The sequence below is a fragment of the Corvus moneduloides genome, chromosome 3, assembly GCF_009650955.1.
Source record: "Corvus moneduloides isolate bCorMon1 chromosome 3, bCorMon1.pri, whole genome shotgun sequence".
In the NCBI taxonomy this organism is placed as follows: domain Eukaryota; kingdom Metazoa; phylum Chordata; class Aves; order Passeriformes; family Corvidae; genus Corvus; species Corvus moneduloides.
In genome coordinates this window covers 58,787,328-58,807,697 of record NC_045478.1, presented here as the reverse complement: position 1 = coordinate 58,807,697, position 20,370 = coordinate 58,787,328, and the positions used below count along the sequence as shown (strand labels likewise).

Below are 20,370 nucleotides of genomic sequence, written 5' to 3'. Positions count from 1 at the left end.
ACTATAAAGCTGGGACAGGGCAAAAACTAAGAGACCCTTCAAGAGCCTAAAGAAGTGCTGTAAGAGAAGTGCATCTGAGCCCAGCTGGAAAACACGCCTGTCTTCACTCTCACACTTATGACCAGGGATATCACAAGGGGTTACAAACCACAATGAAAATTTAAGTTGAAGTGCCTGAAAATAGATAAACATTCCCATCTGCTCAGCCACAGGCGCTCAGCCCCGCATAACTCACATTCATATCTTACACATCAGCACAACAGAGCAACTCCTTATGACTCACTTCACTTAAGAGCTGCTCTGCAGAAAATTTAAGACATATAAAAGAACTTGCAGGAGAGAAACAAACCATACCTTCCAGTCTAAATCCCTTGTTCCTAAAAAACAAAAAACTGACAGAAACAAGTTTTGAACATCAATTAACTACTACAGAAACCAACACTGGGCAAGTTAGGAGCTCAACACTGCCTCATCTGAGCAAGTGAGAACTTAACTACTTGGCTACCCTACCTACAGAGAACTACAGAATCAATCTACATGACAATACTAGTTAGAAGATGCTATCACTCACAGTTCAAGGCAGAGGAACAAGTAGAACACATCTTGTGTCCATTAAGTTCCCTAAATAAATTAAGAAAGCATTTATAGAAATCCTGCAACATCTCAGAAGATTTGGGTGACAGTTAAGGCCATTATCTTCATTTGTCTCAGCAGAGGGAGCCAAATTTTTATCACGGATGCAGCAATACTTTAGACAAGTTACTCAGAATCCTAGAAATACAGACCAAAGCATTACCAAGCAAGGACAGTAATCAAATGTCTGCATTATTGCAACTTGAATCTGTGCCATGCTCTAGCTGGTAACTTCTGGGGTAGGAACAGCAAACAGAATTACCCTAAAATAAGAATGGCAGGGATCCCCACAATCTTTTCAGCTAACTGACAGAGTTAAAATACTAATAAACTACACCAACATTTGCGAAGTTCTTGCATCTTCTGATGCTATCCTTTGCAACTCAAAAGAACTGTTCCACAAACACCGAATCATTAATCACACATACACTAGACTGGTTCAAAATTTATTTGTCATTCATTTCTTGCACTTGAAGTACTCTTCGATGACATCTTTGGCCTGAGATTCCTTGCCATAGTCCTGTAACACAAAATAACCCATTAACATACAGACCCATCCTAAATTTTACAAACTGATTTTTTACAAGGACAAATGGGATTCTGACACTTTATCACAAGGAATTTCCCAAATTCCACACAAGTAAGCTCAAGCAATCTGCCAGTTTTTCCCTTGTTCTTTAGTAAGGCTACTCAGATAAAGCACTGTTCTATTTCATTCAAATATAACACCCATTGACAGGGATGCAAACAAAACCTTTTCGGCTTAAAGAAACTCAAGCCAAGTATGTGAAAAAGTAGCATAATTATGAAAATGCATGCAGAAGACACTAGTCTTGATTGTGAAGATGTAGCCATCTCTTGGGACCTCAGAGACCACAAAGTCTTCAAGGCTCGTACTGTGGCTTTATTTTGCCAGTGTTATTGTGAAATAAGCTCCGCAAAACATTTTCAAGTTGAGCGGACGTGCTGAACTGGCATTTTTTTCTGAAGCAAAGCTTCCTATCCTCTAAGGTAGGACTTTGCTTTTAATGATTATTGGCAGGTAGGCATAGATACTTTGAGGACTCAACCATTAACTCACAAAATGTATATGAGTGTATAAACACAACAGGGAATATAAAACATGAAAGTAGCTTATGTTCACTATCAACAATATAAAGCAACTGTTTAAAAAAAAAGATTTAGGAGCTGTATTTAACGGTTCCTTATGTAAAGCAACCTTGAGTACACTACGTATTTCAGAAGCCAAGAAATAAGACATAATTAGCAATCTTACCTTGACAACCACACAGCTGCAGCCCACCACTTTGCGAGGCTTTCCTTCTCTGTCGATCTTGCAGAGACCCACCCATTCGCCCAGCTTCTTGTTGTCATCAACCTGTGCAGGGCATCACATCACATGAGAACTTGCCATTTCTGGCATACCAGGGTCCAGCCCAGCAGCTGCTGTACTGTCAGAAGCATTGGGTAACGGATGGCTGCTTTCCTCACAGGCATCAGCAGAGGGAGCCAAAGTATCATCATCGTACAGCGTGAGCCTCCCTGGAGTCACAGGGACCCTCCTCCCACACTCCGAGCAACAATTCTATTTCTTATTCAACAGGACACCAGAATTCATTTTTAACTGTGCAAAATAACCAGTCTATACCCCTTGCCATTTACATCCACAGGTTTTTACTGTGCCAAAATGGCAATCACACAGAACTAGAACAATCTGCTGCTAAGGGAAATTCTGCCTAGGTAAGCTATACGCAGAATTACAGCAGTGTTCTAAAGGTTCAGCTCTCTACATACTGAAATAAGCATAACTGTTCCAAACTTTTGTCTTAAGTTGCCACTCACCTTTATTAAGTTGATCTGATGTTCTGCACAGAGTGCTTCAACTAATTTTACATATGTGGGTTCATCACAATTTGAAGCCAGAACACAGAGATGGGCTTGGCGTCTAAAACAAAATGAGAACTGACAGATGTTACTTCAGATACTACCTGAAGTTTCCTGATCATCAAAACTGAAAATAACTGAATTCAGCACATGCATTTCTAGAGAACCACTTCCTAAGTTTTAATTTTTGGTTACAAGACACCATAAGCTTCTGAAATACTAAATATACTTTTGATGTGATTTGTCACTTTTTATGTTTGTCATACATATCTAACAGGTTATCCATACATTGTTAGCTTTATCCTCCGATTCTATTCTCATTTTGAGAGCTTCTAAAAATCCCACTAAATAAATTCTCAGCCACTGAAAAAAGATCTAATGACTGGATAAACACCAGGTCCCCTAGAGAACTGGTGTCATTGCTACAAAGCAACCAAGTTACAAGCTGCTTTTTCTTATTACCACAGGTTACAGTAATTTAACATTAGAATTGTAAAAACTAAAAGCTTGAATTTCCATGTCAAGGTGTTATAAGTTCTTCAGAACAATCTTTTCTACTTACGTTCAAAGAAGCTGTTATGACAGGGCCCCAATTCTAATTAGGATCTTTGTACACTGTGGTACAATCTTAAGATACCAAAGGGATACCTGACAACAGAGAGAGCTGAGTAGGTCTTCTATGCTTAACCTAATGCAGTGTGACCTCTGCAAAGTCAGTTTTCCCTAAAAAAACCTTCTTTATCAGGAGTGTCACCAGAATGCCAGAAACGTTCTCAAGCAAGAACCATCACACACAAACGTGTACAACCTCATACATACATCATCCTTTTTAACACAATGTCACTTATGAAGCTGTAGCTGAACTCAGAAGAACTCATACAAACTGGTTGTCAGACACACAAGTTGTATTTCTCTGCCCTTGTTTAGTGCCTTGTCTCAGAGGTTTCTGCGTACAGGTTTGTCAGACAGCAGTTATCACTCATAGGACGAGTGCAGGGGTATCCGACACACTGAAGTCATCACCCAAACACTGCAGCTTTACATTTAAGTAGCTTTTTCTCTCAAGGAAAGTATAGATTTGCACATAAACACACAGAGGTGTGTATGTATGCCTATATATATACTTTGCCCTTTAAAAGACCATAACTAATTACCCCATGGCTGACACCTAAGAAGCTCAATACTGTTTCGATACTGCACCTTGACAATTACTTACTGTTGCAACATACCAAAAAAAATTAAAAAAAAAACTTTAAAAGTATAAGAAAGCTATGAATTTAAGGCTTTTTCATAAAAACATAATCAACTCTTCCAGGTTAAGTGTGAAATACATATTAACCCCATTCAAATTTTACAAAGCTTTGAGACGACTTTATCACTTCTTAAAACGTAAGGTTCCTGAGCCCCAGATTTTCATAGCTACAAACAGCGAACACCATTCCATTTTCTTCACAAAACCCATACACCCACACAAACACTCGATGGCACTGGGGCCACAAAATGACAGAATGTAATACACCAGATGCTGCTGTTCTTGAATCATCGAGTTTAGTTCCTATATTTTAAGATCCCACTTTAAGACCCCAAAACAGAGGTTACAAAAGACAAAAGTTACTGCCAGAAAACTATAATCTTAAGTAAGTTTTAAACTGAGCACCTGGACACCACTGCAGGTGTTCAATATACCTCATCACAAGGTCTCACCCAGTTTTACTATTCACAGCATAGAAACTGGTGACACCACACTTACTTGTCCAAGGCTTTGGCTGCTTCACGGATACCGCGAGCAAGGCCATCATGGATAAGTGCGGTCTTCAGCACTTCTTGCAGAGCCGTGTTAACATCCATTACACCTCCAGCAGTAATGCTAAAGAGAAGACACATAATGTTCTGATCGCGCCAACACATTACAACTAAAAGCAAAAGCTTCCCGTTCACCCGCAAGCATCCAGCCATTAAAAAGTACAGATAAGCAAGTTAAAGAACAAAGCCAAAGGGATAAGTGACAAAGGATGAACGGGAAAGAAGCTAAGGCATTAAATCCTCCTGGCGAACCACCGGGCCGTGCTATCTCCATGCTCCTTTAAGGGACACGAGGGCGCCAGGCGCCCAGAGGCCCTGCCTGGCGGACCCAGCGCCCATCTCCCGGCCTTCAAGAAGCATGCAGCAGCACCACGCCGGGGCCTGTGCACATGGCACAGCCGGAGCTCCCAAGCCCGACGCGCAACGGAGCGACCCGGCCCCTCCGCCCGCCGCCCCCGACGGCCCAGGCCCTGCTCACCCTTCCTCGGCCATGGCGCTCTCGGTGGGTACGGTCCCCGCCCGGGTTCCTGCTGCAAATACAGACACAGGACGCCCCGGTGAGCGGCGCCGGCCGCCCCGGGGCTCCCGCCCGGCCCGCTCCCGCCGCGATGCCCCGAGGGCCGGGGGGATCCCGCCCGGCCGGGCCCCGGCGCCATCGCGGACACTCACCCGGCACCGCCGCGCGCCGCTGCACAGAGAGGGGGCGTGCCCGCCGCCGCGCGCTCTTATACTGCGACAGGGCCCCGACCTGCGCGCCTGCGCGCGCCAGGGCTGTCCGCCGCGGTGCCTGATCATCAGCGTGCTCGTCCCGTGTGCGTGGGAGATTTGTGCGCGTTTGGAACCGCGAATTGGGAAGTGGTGTGCAACAGCAATTAACGGATGAAAGTGAATCGCTGTAAGCAACAACTGCAAGTTGGCTTTGTCAAACAAATACTCTATGGGAGGTACCTCTGCTGTTACCAATGACTTGACCCCAGCCTGCAGCCACAGCAGGATCTTCAATCAGGATTAAGTAAAGCTTCGCAAGAAAGTCGGTTTGTTATTTTGCAGGGAAAGAGTGGTGCAGGTTAAGTCTCCGAAGGAAAACTATCACCCAAGAGGCTCCTTAAAAAGGAACATTGTTCTTTTAATGAAAAAAACACTTTTAAGTGCTTAAAGCATCCATTTGATTTGGGGGAGCAGCCTCCGGGGGGAAAACTAACTGCGACAGCTGGACAGGGGTCACCTGGGCTGCTTCCTTAGAGAAGGAAGTACACCTGGTGCTGCCAAAGCAGTCCGGCCTCGCCTGGCACTCTTTCTCTGTCGCTGATGGCCAAGAGATGGGGAGGAGCATGGGGAACACACCTTAATTCCCTCCTCTGCCAGCGGGTCGCAGCACTGAGCTGTAGCTCGGAAAGCTCACAAGTACGACTGCTCACCCCTGTTCCTGCCAGGGGCTCACACACACGGGTGATTCAGCTGATTGAGAGGTCATCACAGCCACCGCGTTGAAACGTGTTCCTTGTGTGGGTGCTGTCAGTCTGACACGGGGCTCTGTCCATCCCAGCTGCCTCAGACTGGATGACTTGACTGTTGGGGACGCTACATGTCACCATCTTTGTAAAAAGTACATAGTGACAAAATATAAGAGAAATAGGTAACAAATATCAATAGCCATGGTTTGTGGCTAATGCAATCAAACACATTTGTCACCAGCATTGTCAGCCACCTTTTCCACAATATGTTCTTCTTAAATCTTCCTGGTGTTGCCAAGCAGCAGGATGTAGGCTAAATCCAGGTAGGGAAGAGACACTGTGCACAAAGCGACTCACCAGAGCTGGGCAGGGCAGGGGAGGACAGAGAGGGAAAGTGGAACCTGCTCAGCCGTCTCGGTGCCACCCCACTTGCCTGCAGCTCAGGCAGCACAGCCTTTCAGAGCCTGCCTGGGGGAAAGGCCTGGCTGGGGGCTGCAGGAATTCGAGGCTCCAGCTGAGACACAGCTTATGTCAACTCTGAGGCAGTCACATACATTTGCATTACAGAGATCTAGAAGGGGCAGAAGCCAACCTCTGAGAAAATCATGGAGAGAGAAGCACAGTACAGAGGCTCTCCTCTCCCTGCAAGCAGAGCTACCAAGGACAAAATGGGTAGGAACGACGCTGCCCACTGCTAACGCGGGCAGCCTCTGAGGTGCGTTTGGCACCTCCAGCCCTGCCGTATCTTGCTTGAAACTCTGAACTGCAGCTCCTGTTGCAATACCCCAGTGGGTTGCAACCACTGCAGTCCCAACACAGATACTCTAATTTAGCAGCTCCTCTGAGACATGTGGTCCTCACTTCTTCCCTCCTTCGTCCACAAGAAGTGCGAACATGTAATTTCTTTTATTCTGCTCAGACCCCAGAAAGCATGCAAGCACACACAAATTATACTGCCCACTTTTTTCCCCATCTCTTCAGGGGAGAATGTTTTTCCCTATATCCATCCATCATTTAATCTTCTTGTGCCCTTGAAAAGCCCCAAAGGCACCTTATCTATAGAGTAGTTTTTGTACTGAATGGAACAATATACCGTTATCTCCTCTAAAGGTCTTGAAAGGATAAGAAGTCTGTATGCAGCCTAAGACACATCAGTATCTCTAGGAAGAGCTATACACATTCAGCCCAGGAGATGGAAGTATGCATGTCTGAAAGCTTTGTGTTACAGCAAAAATGATAATAACAGTCAAAGTATAGTTTGTTCTAGCAGCAGAACATTCAAAAGCAGTTTTCCTTGCACAGTTGCAAGAAAACAAAGCTGTGCTGAGATAAAAGCTATGTATGTGTAGAGAGGAGGTTTTCACTGACACTGAACTCTGTGTGGAAATGTTGGTATAGCCTAGTAGGAGCATGTTATTTGTGTGTAATAACTAATGGAAGTGTGTGATCCTGTTGGAAGGTCTGCTTCACTGCACAGTGTGAGCTTAGCAATCATGTGGGTGTTTTGCATGCTGTTGGCACTACTCCACCTGCTCCACCTTTCTGCTCATATTCCTAGAAGGAGTAGCTAGTTTCTTAAGCTCTGCATTTTCCCTTGGAGTTATGTTCATTGAGCACCCTGCAGTTCAAATGCTAGCATACAGCCATGGGGAATGACATGTTTAAGCCAAGGATTGCCGTCCTGTGCTAAAAGTACTTCTAGTGCACTTCAGGTTGGGTGAGTGGTGTAACCAGAGTGCTAGAAAATGAGGAGCTGCCAGATGCAGGGCAAGAGCCTGCCTGGGTTCTAAAGGGCTGAGGTGGTGTCAGTGCAGACACTGACCTGCAGCTTCACTGAGCAGCTAGCCCCAGAAGAGGAACTTGGTCCTCTCACAATTTGGTTATATTATAAACAGCATAACATGCTACCTATAAACTTGGATTTGGGGAGAGGAAGACAAGCTACTGTCACATGGCATTCAAGAATTTTGATTCTCTCCAGCCTGCTGTTCTGAGTGATCCATTTGGACTCTTGCTGCATATATTTAAAAATCCCTTGATTATAGCTACTACCCTTTGTGCTTGCCATTCAGCTCCTTGACTCTCCCTGACTGTCTCCCTTTCCAGGCTGGCAGCCTTCCTCTTTTTTTCCACTCTGATCAAAATGGGAACTGAACTTGGGGACTTTTTCAGAAGAGCAGTACTGCAGTGAGGCTATAATAGTTCACTGTTGTCTCAGCGATCCTCTTCCTGCTCCTTTTCCCCATTATATATTTCTCTCCTTGTCTTTTGCTCTGGTAACCTTTACCTTTCCCTTTAGCTCACCCTGGCAACCACAACCCATATTTTCTTCAAAATGTCAGACTTCAAGTGTAGTTTAAGTGCCATATTGTAAATTGTGGAGACTCAGGAACTGAGTAATGAGCAGTACAGACAGTGGCACAGTGTGGTGAGGCAGCCACATAGGCAGATGAAAGTATCAGGTATTGCAAACTCCCAAGAGAGGTCCATGACATTGCTAAACTGAACAATCAGTTCTGAATTTCAGTTCTGAACAATCCTTGCAAAAACGTACTTTCATCTGACATCTGTCTCTAGAAATACAAAACACAGGCATGTGCAATAAGTAAATGTCATAGGAAGAATTATTTCATTTTCCTTGCAAAACAGAAATGATTTCTCAGTCTTGTGGAAAATCAAGCTGGAAGTCTTCTTGTTCTATATCCACAGTAGTGCTGCTCACCAGCCCAGAGGGGAGAGATATGTATTTCCGAGTGCCTCCAGGTGCAGAAAAAAGCAGCCACCCAAGTGTGCAAGAGATGTCTGTGTCAAGTTTCAAGTGCTTGGAGGAATTATGGAAAGACCGTTCTGGAGTCTCAGAGAGAGGACAAGCTATGGTATTTCAATACCAATTTGAAATTAAGTAAGGCCTTGATTCATGATAACGGAGCAAAACAGCTTGCTGGTTTCTGTTGCCTTCCACAGATTTTGCATTAGATGTTCAAAGGATGTGGTTATCATGTGGTCACGTTAGAGTAATTTTAAACTATTTCCCAATAACATTGTGCAGCCGCTGACAAAAAAATATTAATATGATGTAAATATGCACTAAGGATTTCTTGATTGCAATGCAAAAGTCTTTCTAAGATCTCTACAACTATACAGAGCAACAATAAGGAATATGTATTCCCACATGTGCTGAGTATTTCATAATGTCCTGGATATCCAAGAAGGAAGCCACTCTTAAAGCAATTGTCCTTAATATGTTTTCACCTTGTGAACATAAGCCATGAATTTGACTCTATGTCTAGTAGTTATAGAGAAGTAGTGCTCTAAGCCTTGAATTCTACATACAATTTGGGATCTGAAAAAAAAATTCATTTTATTAAAGTTGTTGCAGATGTGACATAAGCAAGAAAGGCTTGTATGCTTTTAAAAAATATATATTTTTGTTAGACTTGATAAACTGTTGTAATAGGCTGGTAACAGGTCCTGGTGCAAAGGTTAGCAAGTATTTTTGCTGTACTAGTTTTGGCTGGGGTAGCGTTATTTGTCTTCACTGTAGCTGCTATGGGGCTGTGTTTTGGATTTGTGCTGAAAACAGTGTTGATAACACAGTGATGTTTTAGTTACTGCTGAGCAGAGCTTGCACAGAGCCTTTTCTGCTTCTCAGCCCACTGCAACAGTGAGGAGGCTGGGGATGCACAAGGACCTGGGGGGGATTCAGCTGGGACAGCTGACCCCAACTGACCACAGGGATATCCCATACAGTATGGTGTCCTGCTCACCATATGTAGAGCTAGGGGAAGGAGAAGAAAGTGGGGGACATTTGGAGTGATGGCATTGTCTTCCCAAGTAATGGTTAAATGTGATGGAGCCCTGCATTCCTGGACATTGCTGAGCACCTGCCTGCCCATGGGAACTGGTGAAGAAATTCCTTGTTTTGCTTTGCTTGCGTGCATAGCTCTTGCTTCACCAGTTAAACTGTCTTTATCTCAACACATAGGTTTTCTAACTTTTACTCTTCTTTTTCTTTGTCCAATCCCACTGGGAGGGAGTGAATGAGAGGATGTGTGGGGCTGAGTTGCTGGCTCGTGTTAAACCTCGTGGTAGGTTACTAAGAATATGTGAAGAATTAACAAGTGTGTTCTATCAACAAGTTTCTTTTGGCAATAATTAGCAGTGCATGAGCAAGGAAGTTCATAGCCATGTTTCATTATTGGAGTCATGCATCACTGCTACCTCCCACACTTCAGCCTTCTGCGCACACTGACTTTGTGGAAATCTCACTCCATGGGCTTTGTTGGATTACTCACATGTAATTATTAATGAGAGGAGGATTGGGTTTTGAAAGTAGCTGGAAGCTGTAGAGTTAAGAGTCTAGGCTGGAAAGAGCAAGTAGTTGGAGTAAGAACTCTTTCATCTCCTGAACATAGTTGACTGCATCTCTAGCCACAAAAATGAATGCTTTAATCTCTTGCCACAATTTTAATCTTTCTCTACAAGTTTCTCTTATTCACTCTATTTGTGTGTCATACTTTGCATATATGATGTTTTTGTTATTATCCTTTTGTGAACTCATGATGACTTGCAAGTGCTCTTCCTCTTTTTTTTTTTGGTGGAAGGGAGGTAAGGCTGCTCAAGAAGCAATATCTATGGAAAGGATTTACGTTTATGTCTTTTTCTAGAGGCAGACAGGAAAATATCACAGTAGTTCTTAGGGACTTTTCAATACCCATAATATATGCCACACAAAATATATTGTCAAAATAGGCTTCAGCAAAGGAACATGTTACATGTTTGTGGCTGCTAAATAGCTTTTAAGTTTCCTAATCTTGTGGTAAGAAAGTAGTTCTGCTTTTTTCCTGTCATGTAGAATGTGAGATTCTAAAGTTAGGTACATGGCAACATTTGTTCTGAAATGTCCTTTTTAAGCATCTTAATACTGTAACTAGTGACTAGATAGAATACTGATAGCTTAGTTAAAATAGTGCTTTTAAGATGTAATTACTGCTTTTTCTCTTCAAGCAACAGGCGGTCTGTCTCATTATTATGTTTGGAAGTGATCCTCAGCTCACACCTCGTCTCCTTGCTTACTTTCCCACCCTGTGGATAGGAACATGTGCCAAATACACTGATTATTACACCTCTTCCTCATCTCCAGCTTGAATTTACTCCTGGCCAGTTTACAGCTATTAATTCTTGTGACAACGTTGTCGTTAAGCCGTTGTGTCTCTGTTTCATGAGTCCCGCAACTTGCTGGAGGCTGTATAATAACCGGCGATCCTGCTTAGTCTACCAATCTTAACAGTGTATCGTGAATACCCTGAGCCAGGTGTGCGTTCCCTGGGCCAGGTGCGCAGCGCACCCCGGCACCCGGCAGGTTGTTCTCGGACCGCCGCACGCCCGGCGCTCTCCCGGCCCGCGTGGGCAGCCCCGGCGGCAGCTCCGGGCCCGGGGCGCGGCGGCCGCTCCCGCAGGCCGGGCATGCTCAGTGCCGGAGGCCGGGCTGGGGCTGGGCCCGGTGCTCGCTGACCCCGCGGCCGCTGCCACACGGGCGGCAGGAGGTGCCGCTGCGTTCCCATGGGCAGCCGGGCGGCTGGCGGCGAGCAGCCCCAAGGTGCGAGGCGGGGGCGCCTCGCGTTCCTCCGGCGGCACGGCCCGGGGCGGGGGCAGCTGCTCCGCCGCGGGCTGCGGCCGAGCCGGGAGCGGCAACGGGAGCGCAGGGAGCGCAGGGAGCGCAGGGAGCTGTCCCGCTGAGGAGGAGCGCGCACGGCGCGGGGCCGGGCCGGGAGCCCAGCGGGGCAGCTCCGGCTGCAGCCCCAGCGCCTTCCGAGTGGGCTGAGGGGCGGCTGCCGGCACCCGCGCCACGGCCAGCTCTGCGCTCCTGCCCGGGGCAAAAGGCAGCACGGCTTCGCTCAGTTCTTGGAGCCGGGGGATACAGGTTTTGGGGGGGTTTTAATTTTCCAACCCGATTTGTAAATAGTTCCCCTATAAATCAGCTTATAATACTTTGTTATTATTTTTATTTTGTGTTTTTAGATGATGGCGTGTCAGAAGCAGTTGGTGAGGAACCAAGACGGCTTACCAGAGACCAGCTTTTTACAATAGTTGCGACAGCTTCTATAAACTTCAGTTCAATGATATGCTTCTCAATCCTGGGACCCTTTTTCCCTTCAGAGGTAAACCAACAACTTAGCTACTCTCTACATTACTTTTCTGCATGTTGAAGCTTTTAGAAATATCTTGAACTCCATGGTACATTTATGGCTGGCTGTAATTTCTGAGTTAAGACTTTTCAGTTGTGGGAATTCAGTGATAGTGTGATGCCGGTGTAGATAGAGTGCATAAAATGGTGGCCTGGATCTTGTCCACGGACTAATCCTCCCTGTGACTGCAGAGGAGACAGCAAACTAATGAGGTGAGATAGAAGTCAAAGTGGATTCTTGGTGAAGTGAAATAATTTTTTGCTCTGCATTGCATAGTAGTTTTGTAGAGCTGAGATTAAACTCTGCCAATGTCCTGACTTGCATTCCTGTGCCCTAGCCACTCCATGACTTTTTATTCATAGCTACCTCTGTTAACTCATTCTGGGCCATCATTAACTGTACTAACTTCCTGGCCTAGGAAGGGGACAAAAAGAATCTCTGTTTATGTTGAATGAATACAATGTTTAAATATAGGATGAAAAAGATGGTCCTGGTGCCTTTGTAGCAGAAGTCCATTTCTCTCATGACCAAACTGTTACCAAGTATTTACAAAGAAATACTTTTTTGTCTAAATATTCCTATGTATTACTTGTGCCCAAGTGAGTATATTTGGCCAGACAAATAAGTAAAAAATTGTCTGGTGCTTGTTATGGGGCGGCATGATACAGTGAAGATAACAGATATGTCCGTTTACTGCCCTCTCACTGTGCAAGGGATCAAATATTTGTAGCTAGTGCCCTTGCACACCAATTGAAGGCAACTTTACATAGTCTGGCCTCCTGATCAGCAAATAACATAATGTTTCCATTCACTGACAAATTAATATTGCTTTTCCCTTGATTACGTATTAGAAGCACAACGTGTCTTTAAATTGTATTGTTACCTTATGAGCCCCTACTGCCTTTGAGAAAGGAAATTGTTTTCTAACTGCATTAATAGACAAAAAGATTCAAATGTGCAAGGCATGAATGTTACTCATCTCAAGAATTTGACTATATCTTTACATGGTTGTGATCTTTTTTGCAGGCAGAAAAAAAAGGTGCCAGTAACACCATTGTTGGCCTGATTTTTGGATGTTTTGCTTTGTTCAATTTCTTGACTTCTTTAATATTGGGAAACTATGTAAGTATAATTGAAGCTGTAACTTTTTTCTGTGATGACACAGGTTGGTACATGAAGACAGTTCTGCAACGCTGAGCAAAGAGATGTCTCTTCACTAACGCTCCTGCAAGTTTGTGTCTGCAGTAACTGGAGTCTGGCCAGTCAGTCTGAACGTGATCTAAGTCTTGTCAGTACTCTTCTGTTGTTCCTGAGGGTAGCATAGGGCGATGGACATGTAACTGTTTTGTTTCTCTGGTTAACTCTTCTGTTTGCTTTAGCATAATCTGATCAATTCTGCTTTCTATGACCTCCTTTCTCCTACCCCCATTTTATTTGTTGCACTTACTTATATATTCTGTTTGCCTTTGGCGACATTCTTAAGGTGTTTTGTTTTTGTTTTGTTTTTTCTTTGGTTAGCTGCACCTCTTCTTCTTTCCTGGTATGTTGTCTCTTTTTTTTAGCGTTTCCTCCTGTTATGACTCTCTGCTGCTTAACTCAGTTTCCTGAACTTCCAACTTCATTCTATGGTAATGTGAGATAAATGTCTCCAGTTTTTGTAATTTGAGTTTTCCCACAGATTCAGGTTTTTTCTCATGTTGGAGAAATCACAAACTATAGAAATGTTTGATTGTTTGTTTGTGTGCTGGGGCACTGCTGTCTATGCCTTATTGGCTAGGGCTGCTCAGGATCATTCCCTAAGCTGGGGCTATTGCAGAGTCAGAATTGTCTCTGTCTTTGGCTTGGCAGCGTCTTTGCTGACCCTATGGTGAGTGCTTTTCTCTGGTGCTGAGGTGGCTCGTAAAGTGTCACACAAGTGCCATTACTAAATCCAAGTCTTCATGCCTGTAGTGGCATTCAGCTATGGCACAAGCCTCACCAGGTACTTCACAGGGGAGAGAGTGAGTGTGCCATCCTCACTGCAGACAGCTGAAGTGAGCATCAGTAGATGTGGGCAATGCAGCAATCAGAGATCCTGAGGGTTTCAGTGAAACTCAGCAAAATAGGGGCTTTAGTGATAATGGCTGAAAGGCAGGGACTTTGTCCAGGCCTGAACACAAAAGGAGCCTGAAATGCCTACTGTCCTTAGGGGAAGTTGCATCATGGAATTAGAAGCTCAGTTGTACATTGTTGCAGGATTGAGTTTGCTTTATGGTATGCCTCACATTGTCCCTTGCTCTGGTGATAGAGTCTGAAATGAAGAAAGATGGGGTCTTCCCTGATAATGAATGGAGAGGCCTGAAACTGCCATGCTTCCCATGCGAAAGCTTTGTGCTGCTAAGGGTTGTGATAAATTTGCTTAAAAATCAGCTTGCATTGACTCTGGCTAGCTGGATACATGACAGGTATTGCTGGCCTTGCCTCAGTGATGGTGCTGGAGGGGAGCTTTGGAAACAAGCTTTCTGCTTGTTTATAGTGATGAATGCTTCTGTAACCTGCTGCTCTGCAGAAGCTGCAGCATGCTGCTGTGAAATAGTTAACTGCAGCACTGTCTTACCTTTCTAAAACTGGGTTAAGTCACTTAACTGTTCAGAGTATTTTTAGGTTCAGTATTGAATGGAGCCACACCAGCAGGAGCAGTGTTTCCAGATCTTTTAGCTACAGGTGCTATAAAGTTCCCATAATTTTGGGATTTCTTAACAGTAACGTATGTTGAAAATTTTTGATCTTTCCTTGGAATACTAACATGTAAAAATGGTATTTAATTTTTCAGCTTTCACAAATTGGAGCAAAATTCATATTTGTGGCAGGGATGTTTGTTTCAGGATGTGTGACTATTCTGTTTGGGTAAGTAATTTCTTTTGCTTGGTGTTGTTGCATTTGTCTTCTGATCGTTTTAATCCGTACGAAAAGATGGACACAAGCGTAGAAACCCTTGGGCATCTTTCGTATGTTGATTAGGTCATCTAACTTCTTGCATCTTTAATTTTTATTTACCCCTTGTAAAGCAGAATGAACACTTCTCTCTTTCACTAGGTTTCAGAGTCTGTTTACTACTTTGAAAGCAGAGGAGGTAGGTTCTGTGTATTTAAATAACTACTACAGTTCATGGACAGTGAGAGGCCTGTCAAAGTGCAGCAATAAGAGAACTATTTCTGCATAATGTTTTAATTATTCTTTTCTTAAAACTATTTGGATTAAATGGGAAGCTTTGCCTGGCAGGTGAAGAGACTAAGTCACTCAATTTAGCAAAATAAAGGCTTTATTAACAATGAAGGAATCTCGTATTAGTTAGTTCTAACACAGTGCGTCAGACTCCTTGCACAGGTGCTTGGAAAAGCTGTGAAATACAACAAAGGTGGCATTGGAGTTTTTCATGCTCTTTTCACTGCCAAACAAAGGGGAAAAGGAGAATGCTGCCAGAATAGTTTGGTAGAGTTTTAGTGATTTCACTGATGTGGTTCAAAGATAAGTGGTAATAGAAAGCCTTGAGTGTCTTGTAACTGTGTCCTTTAATGAGTAAGAAATGATGCTCTAGGTCCTTTAGTAGATGGCTTCTTCCATCCGGACAGAAGTCCAATTTACTGTTGGGATTTTTCTTTTCCAGAATGCTGGACAAGGTGCCAAGTGGACCAATGTTCATAGGTTTCTGCTTTTTAGTAAGAGCAATGGATGCAATAGGCTTTGCAGCAGCAATTACAGCATCGTTCTCAATTCTTGCAAAGGCATTTCCCACTAATATAGCTACTGTCCTGGTAAGTTCAAAAAGCAGTGTTAGAGCTGAGTACCAGCAATATGACAAGTTGCCAGTAGGCAGCCTAAAAGCAGGAGGAGAAAAATCTGTTGTCTCTTATGCAGGCTTATTTGAAACCATCACGTCATGTTTTGTTTGTAATCTAGAATCACAACCCTAGAACGAATTTAGACCTTAGCACAACTCTGGTTAAATATAAATTAAGCAGTATATGTTGGTTGCTTGTGCTTTGAAGACAGCTGACCATTAGTGGCAGTAGTTATCTCTTCAGTGAAAATCAAACAAAATACTAATAAAATACTAGTACAGGTTTTAGTGACTACTGCTACCTGGATAGTAAGGATCCATGTGAATTGATTTTAAAAAATGATAAATTAATTCAAATAGTGTTGATTTAAATGACTGAAAGCTGCAAAACTGGAAACTATTTTGGCTTAATTTTTCTAATCTGCTGATTATAGTTATGTATGAGAAGATGAGAGCTAGAACGTCTTGAAATCTGGAGGGCAGTATTTCTGATCATCAACAATTCATTTCAACCAGAGATATTACCCTTACTTAACTGGAGTTTTATGGTGTTAGGAAGAAAAGTTTTGTGTTTAATAAAATGCTGCTTTGTCTTTCTGTTTTTCAATAAATTCTGTTTTCAGTCCAAATACAAACTTGCAGAAATAACTGGGTTAAATTTTAATGAGTGAACAAATGTTGAGAACTTACTTGGGAACATTAAATAAAATTTGAAGAGTTGCTGCCTTTATTAATATTGTTGTTAAGCTGTTTAATTGCTTCTATAAATTAGCATCTGTAAAAATATGTCCTTCTAACTAGAAAAAACCTACTAAATTGTATCAGCAATGATTAGCTGGCATTTTAATTGGAGAGCAGCTTTTATATTGTAATCATGTTTTGGATTTATTCAGTCAGTAAGGTTAAGATTTCCTATTTGCAAATTTTAAAATGTAATTTAAATAGGTAAGTAAAGTAGACTTAAAGGGACTTAGCTACACATTTTATAATCAGAATTAAAAAGAAGAAATTCTGGTATGGCAGCACAGTAACCACGATGCATGGCTGAAAATGATATGTGGTGGTGAGGGTCATCTCAAGACCACAGTCAGAAATGCTTCACAGCTGTGGCTTGGCAGCTGCCTTTGTTTGAAATCTAGAAAGGGTGCTGTAAAAAGACAGATGACTTCTAAATGTTTGTCTTTTTACCATATTGTGCACTCTAATATATTGTTCTGCATGAGAATAAAACCTCTTCAGATTTATTAATGTGGATTTAGTGTTCTTAAATGGACATGATGGACAGTTCTTATTACTGTGAGTTCTGAGGCAGGAGGCAAAAGAAAGAGCTGATTGTTTGAGCGAGGTGCATCCTAGGGTAAAATTGGAAAGCCTGAAGGAGTGGATGAGGCATTTTTAGCTTTGTTCTCCATTGTCTTTCTTGATAGTGCTAGATGCTGAAAAGCACTTTTCCTCTCTTTACCATTTTGGTACCAGTTTTCAGCCTTCCTTTTACTTGTTGAGTACCCCAGAGAATGTATGGGGAAGTTATCAAATGTAGGCACATCAGCCTTGTTGTAGTGGGAAGTTGAACATCTGTCAATATGATCCCTCTGTGGGAGGCACTATGGACTTCAGAACATAAGCAACCTCACTTCTCTTACAGTATCAGGTTTATCTTGTCCTCTGATCCATACTACTGCAATGCCTCAGCTTCCCCCCCATGCCCTCCCCACTTCATTAACTTAGAAGGGCTAAATGATGTACAGCCCCGAATCATGTAAGTTATCTGAACCAAAGTCTCTCTCACAAATGAAATATTTTTTGTGGTTGGTGAGCAACAAAAGTGAAAGCATTATGTGGATGCAGTGATGTTAATGGCAATTCCACATAATCAGAGTTTATCAGAATGTCTCAAATCTATCTGAAAATTTTGAAACTTACTAGTCATATGTCGTTACTAGTTATTTCTTTGCTAGGGAAGAAAAAGGTTGCAATTCTAGACTGACCAGGGATAAAGAACTTGGCTATTGCTGATTCTGCCTGTTTTCAGGACATTTGACCACTCTGACTTGTATCAGTAACACTAAAGATGAGGATGAGTCCCTATAGTATCTTTCTGGGTACCAGAAGTATTGCTTCCAGAGAGCCGGGGGTGGACAACCTGGAGTGCTGCGACCTTCCTAGAGAGAGCATCCTGCAAGGAACAACTCTTCCAGGGCAGTGGCAGGCCTCCCTGGGCAGTAGGTGATTTCAGCAGGTGTAGTGATTTCTCTGCTACAAGTGATACCAGCTCTTGTGATTCAGCTCTTTGTGAAATCACCCAAGGCAAACTCGGGGACAGAGAGACAGGAGCCTCATATGGCTATTCCACAGAGGTGGGTTTTACCGTCCAGCAGCCCCGGTGAAGGGAAGGCCACGGACAAGGCTCCCTCTTGAGGGGCAGAAACAGGGGGCTTTTTGTGGGAAAGGCAGGGGGTGGGGTAGAAACCAACTAGCCAACTGGGTACAGGCTATTCCCATATAGAAACAGGGCATGCTGGGGATGGTTCACTTTCTCACCACGACCTGAGGAAGGTTGCTTATCTCTGGGGAAAGTCATCTTGCCCTCAGGCTTCTCTCCTCCAAGGGAGTGCAGAGGGCTCTTGTGCCAAGGGCTCATAGCCCTCCACACAGAAGTTATCAAAACTTTATCTGTAAGCAGTTATTACTGCCAGCTCTCACTGGTGGTGTAAGCATTGATTAATTGAGTGTTGAGGCAGATATTGACAGTGGTGACTACGATGTTGTAGCACAAGATGTAACTGTATTACTGTCCTTTTACAAATTAGTATCTTATAAAAGATACCAGATTATTAAGTTATAACCAAAACAATCTGAGTTATCCCCACTGCAATTTCATTATTTTTTCCTACCCCTAGGGAGTGAATCCAAACAGTTGGTTATGAAGAGAAAGCTTTAACTTGGCACATGTACTTCGTCCCATGAGATAATGACCCATCTGAGTAGGTTTGTTTAGATGCTTTCCCTCAGGCTGGCGTGTAATGGCAGGTGGGGGAGGTGATCCCTTCAGCCTGAGTTGTCCTGTGGATGCTTTCTGCCACTGGAGCATTTGCCTTGCCTCAAGACTGGGATCTGTTAGGTGACAGCAGAGTGGTGAATGCTGCAGTACAGGTGGTTCCCTGTAGCAAAGCAAGAGAAGTCATGGCTATCACTCAGATAACTGTGGAATTCCTTTTGCTATCCCAGCTTGAGAAGGTCACTATTAGCTCTTGTCCAAGCGATGTCCTAGTCTTGCTTTTCACTACCCTGGCTATGTTGTGCTGCTCCTTAGACACGAGGTTTGCTTTTTATTGTTGCATTGTATTTTCTTAACACACTGACTTCCTTTCTGCTTGTTTTTTATCCTTTAGGGCAGCCTTGAAATTTTTACAGGGCTCGGACTGGTGCTGGGCCCACCTTTGGGTGGCTTCTTGTATCAATCATTTGGTTATGAGGTCCCTTTCATTACACTGGGATGCATAGTGTTGGCTTTGGTGCCTGTGAATATATGCATATTGCCAAAATATGGTAAGCTTCCTTCTACCTGCCTCCCTCATTCGTGAAACCTTAACTTCTCATGTATTTAAGTGTCTTTTAAAAAGTGTCAGCTTCTGGAGTCTGATCCAAGTCACTTTTTTCACATAATTGGAGTAGTACATCCTTTAGTTCTTTTCAAGGTGGGAATTTGTTGTGTTGGAATCTAAATTGTATACTTCTTCACCTATCAAATTTTGGTTTTTACTATAAAAATAGTATAGCATATAATAATCTACTATTGACTTTCATCTGTTGTGTAACTGGAGTTACAAACTAACAAAAGGGAAATACTGTTTCTTTTCTAAAGCAAGAAGATCAATCATGAGCTTATGCTGCTGAAAATAATGCAGTTTCCCCCCCTTTTGTATTGAAACAGATTCGTCCCCTAGGAAGGAATCATTTTGGAAGCTTATTCTTCTGCCAAAAGTTTTAATACTCTGTCTCAGTATATTTTCCCTAAGTGCATGCTTAGGTTTTTTGGATCCCACAATGTCTCTATTTATCCTAAAGAAGGTAAGTCCTGCTAACATGCAGTGAAGACTTAATAAATAGGAAGTAACTGGTTATAAATGTAAATATCCTAAACAAAATTGACCTTTATCCAATTAACACTGCTTTAGTTAACTGTTAGTTGTATGAATTCCAAATAATTTGATTTCCACAGTACTGACAAGTCAATATCCATTGCACCATCTCTTCCTGCTGGGTCTCAATAACTTTGAGAATGAAGAAATGTAAGCCTTTAAAACTGGACTTTCTCCACTTAAATGTCTTTCAGCTGCAAAGTACTGTCTCTGAATAGGGCACAGAAACAGCTTTTGTAAACAAGGGACCTTTTTCTTCCTTCCTGAAATCAAATTTTTGAAAGCTGCCACAGTCACTGACAGTGTTACATCTCTTGATGTGAACCCATGCTTTCCACAAGGTGATGTCACAGCTCTGCATTCTCTTACAGCATTGCTAAAATTAAATTAATTGCAACTGTGTAACCTGTCAGCTGACTTCTTCACTCACTCCTTAAACAGGCAAA

The 20,370-nt window shown here is 43.0% G+C and overlaps 2 protein-coding genes and 4 non-coding genes across 10 annotated transcripts in view; 1 reads left to right on the top strand and 5 right to left on the bottom strand.

The window, feature by feature from the left end:
• Positions 1-657: 657 nt before the first annotated feature.
• LOC116442328 lies at positions 658-742 on the bottom strand. Its single transcript, XR_004239519.1, has one exon. It is a non-coding gene; the product is annotated as a small nucleolar RNA SNORD100 (small nucleolar RNA).
• Positions 743-1,058: 316 nt separating this feature from the next.
• RPS12 (ribosomal protein S12) lies at positions 1,059-5,045 on the bottom strand. The gene is made up of 6 exons (XM_032101763.1): positions 4,990-5,045; positions 4,799-4,850; positions 4,268-4,384; positions 2,476-2,578; positions 1,910-2,011; positions 1,059-1,153 (listed from the first exon to the last, which is right to left on the bottom strand). The coding sequence occupies exons 2-6, from the start codon at positions 4,810-4,812 to the stop codon at positions 1,091-1,093; spliced, it is 399 nt and encodes a 132-aa protein (XP_031957654.1). The 5' UTR covers positions 4,813-4,850; positions 4,990-5,045; the 3' UTR covers positions 1,059-1,090.
• Positions 1,477-1,611, bottom strand: LOC116442326. Its single transcript, XR_004239517.1, has one exon. It is a non-coding gene; the product is annotated as a small nucleolar RNA SNORA33 (small nucleolar RNA).
• LOC116442327 lies at positions 2,079-2,165 on the bottom strand. The gene has a single exon (XR_004239518.1). It is a non-coding gene; the product is annotated as a small nucleolar RNA SNORD100 (small nucleolar RNA).
• Positions 3,474-3,546, bottom strand: LOC116442317. Its single transcript, XR_004239508.1, has one exon. It is a non-coding gene; the product is annotated as a small nucleolar RNA SNORD101 (small nucleolar RNA).
• A 69-nt stretch (positions 5,046-5,114) lies between the features above and the next one.
• Positions 5,115-20,370, top strand: part of SLC18B1 (solute carrier family 18 member B1) — a 29,601-nt gene continuing 14,345 nt past the window's right edge. The window contains exons 1-7 of one of the 5 annotated variants that reach the window (XM_032101759.1): positions 5,115-5,215; positions 11,796-11,935; positions 12,989-13,084; positions 14,775-14,848; positions 15,609-15,756; positions 19,175-19,331; positions 19,717-19,853. In XM_032101759.1, coding sequence (XP_031957650.1) covers positions 5,200-5,215; positions 11,796-11,935; positions 12,989-13,084; positions 14,775-14,848; positions 15,609-15,756; positions 19,175-19,331; positions 19,717-19,853 — 768 coding nt within the window. In that variant the 5' untranslated portion in view covers positions 5,115-5,199. Of the gene's footprint in view, positions 5,216-11,252; positions 11,374-11,531; positions 11,698-11,795; positions 11,936-12,988; positions 13,085-14,774; positions 14,849-15,608; positions 15,757-19,174; positions 19,332-19,716; positions 19,854-20,370 lie in introns of those variants that run through there. The other 4 variants (XM_032101761.1, XM_032101760.1, XM_032101758.1 and 1 more) reach the window with 4 other exon arrangements.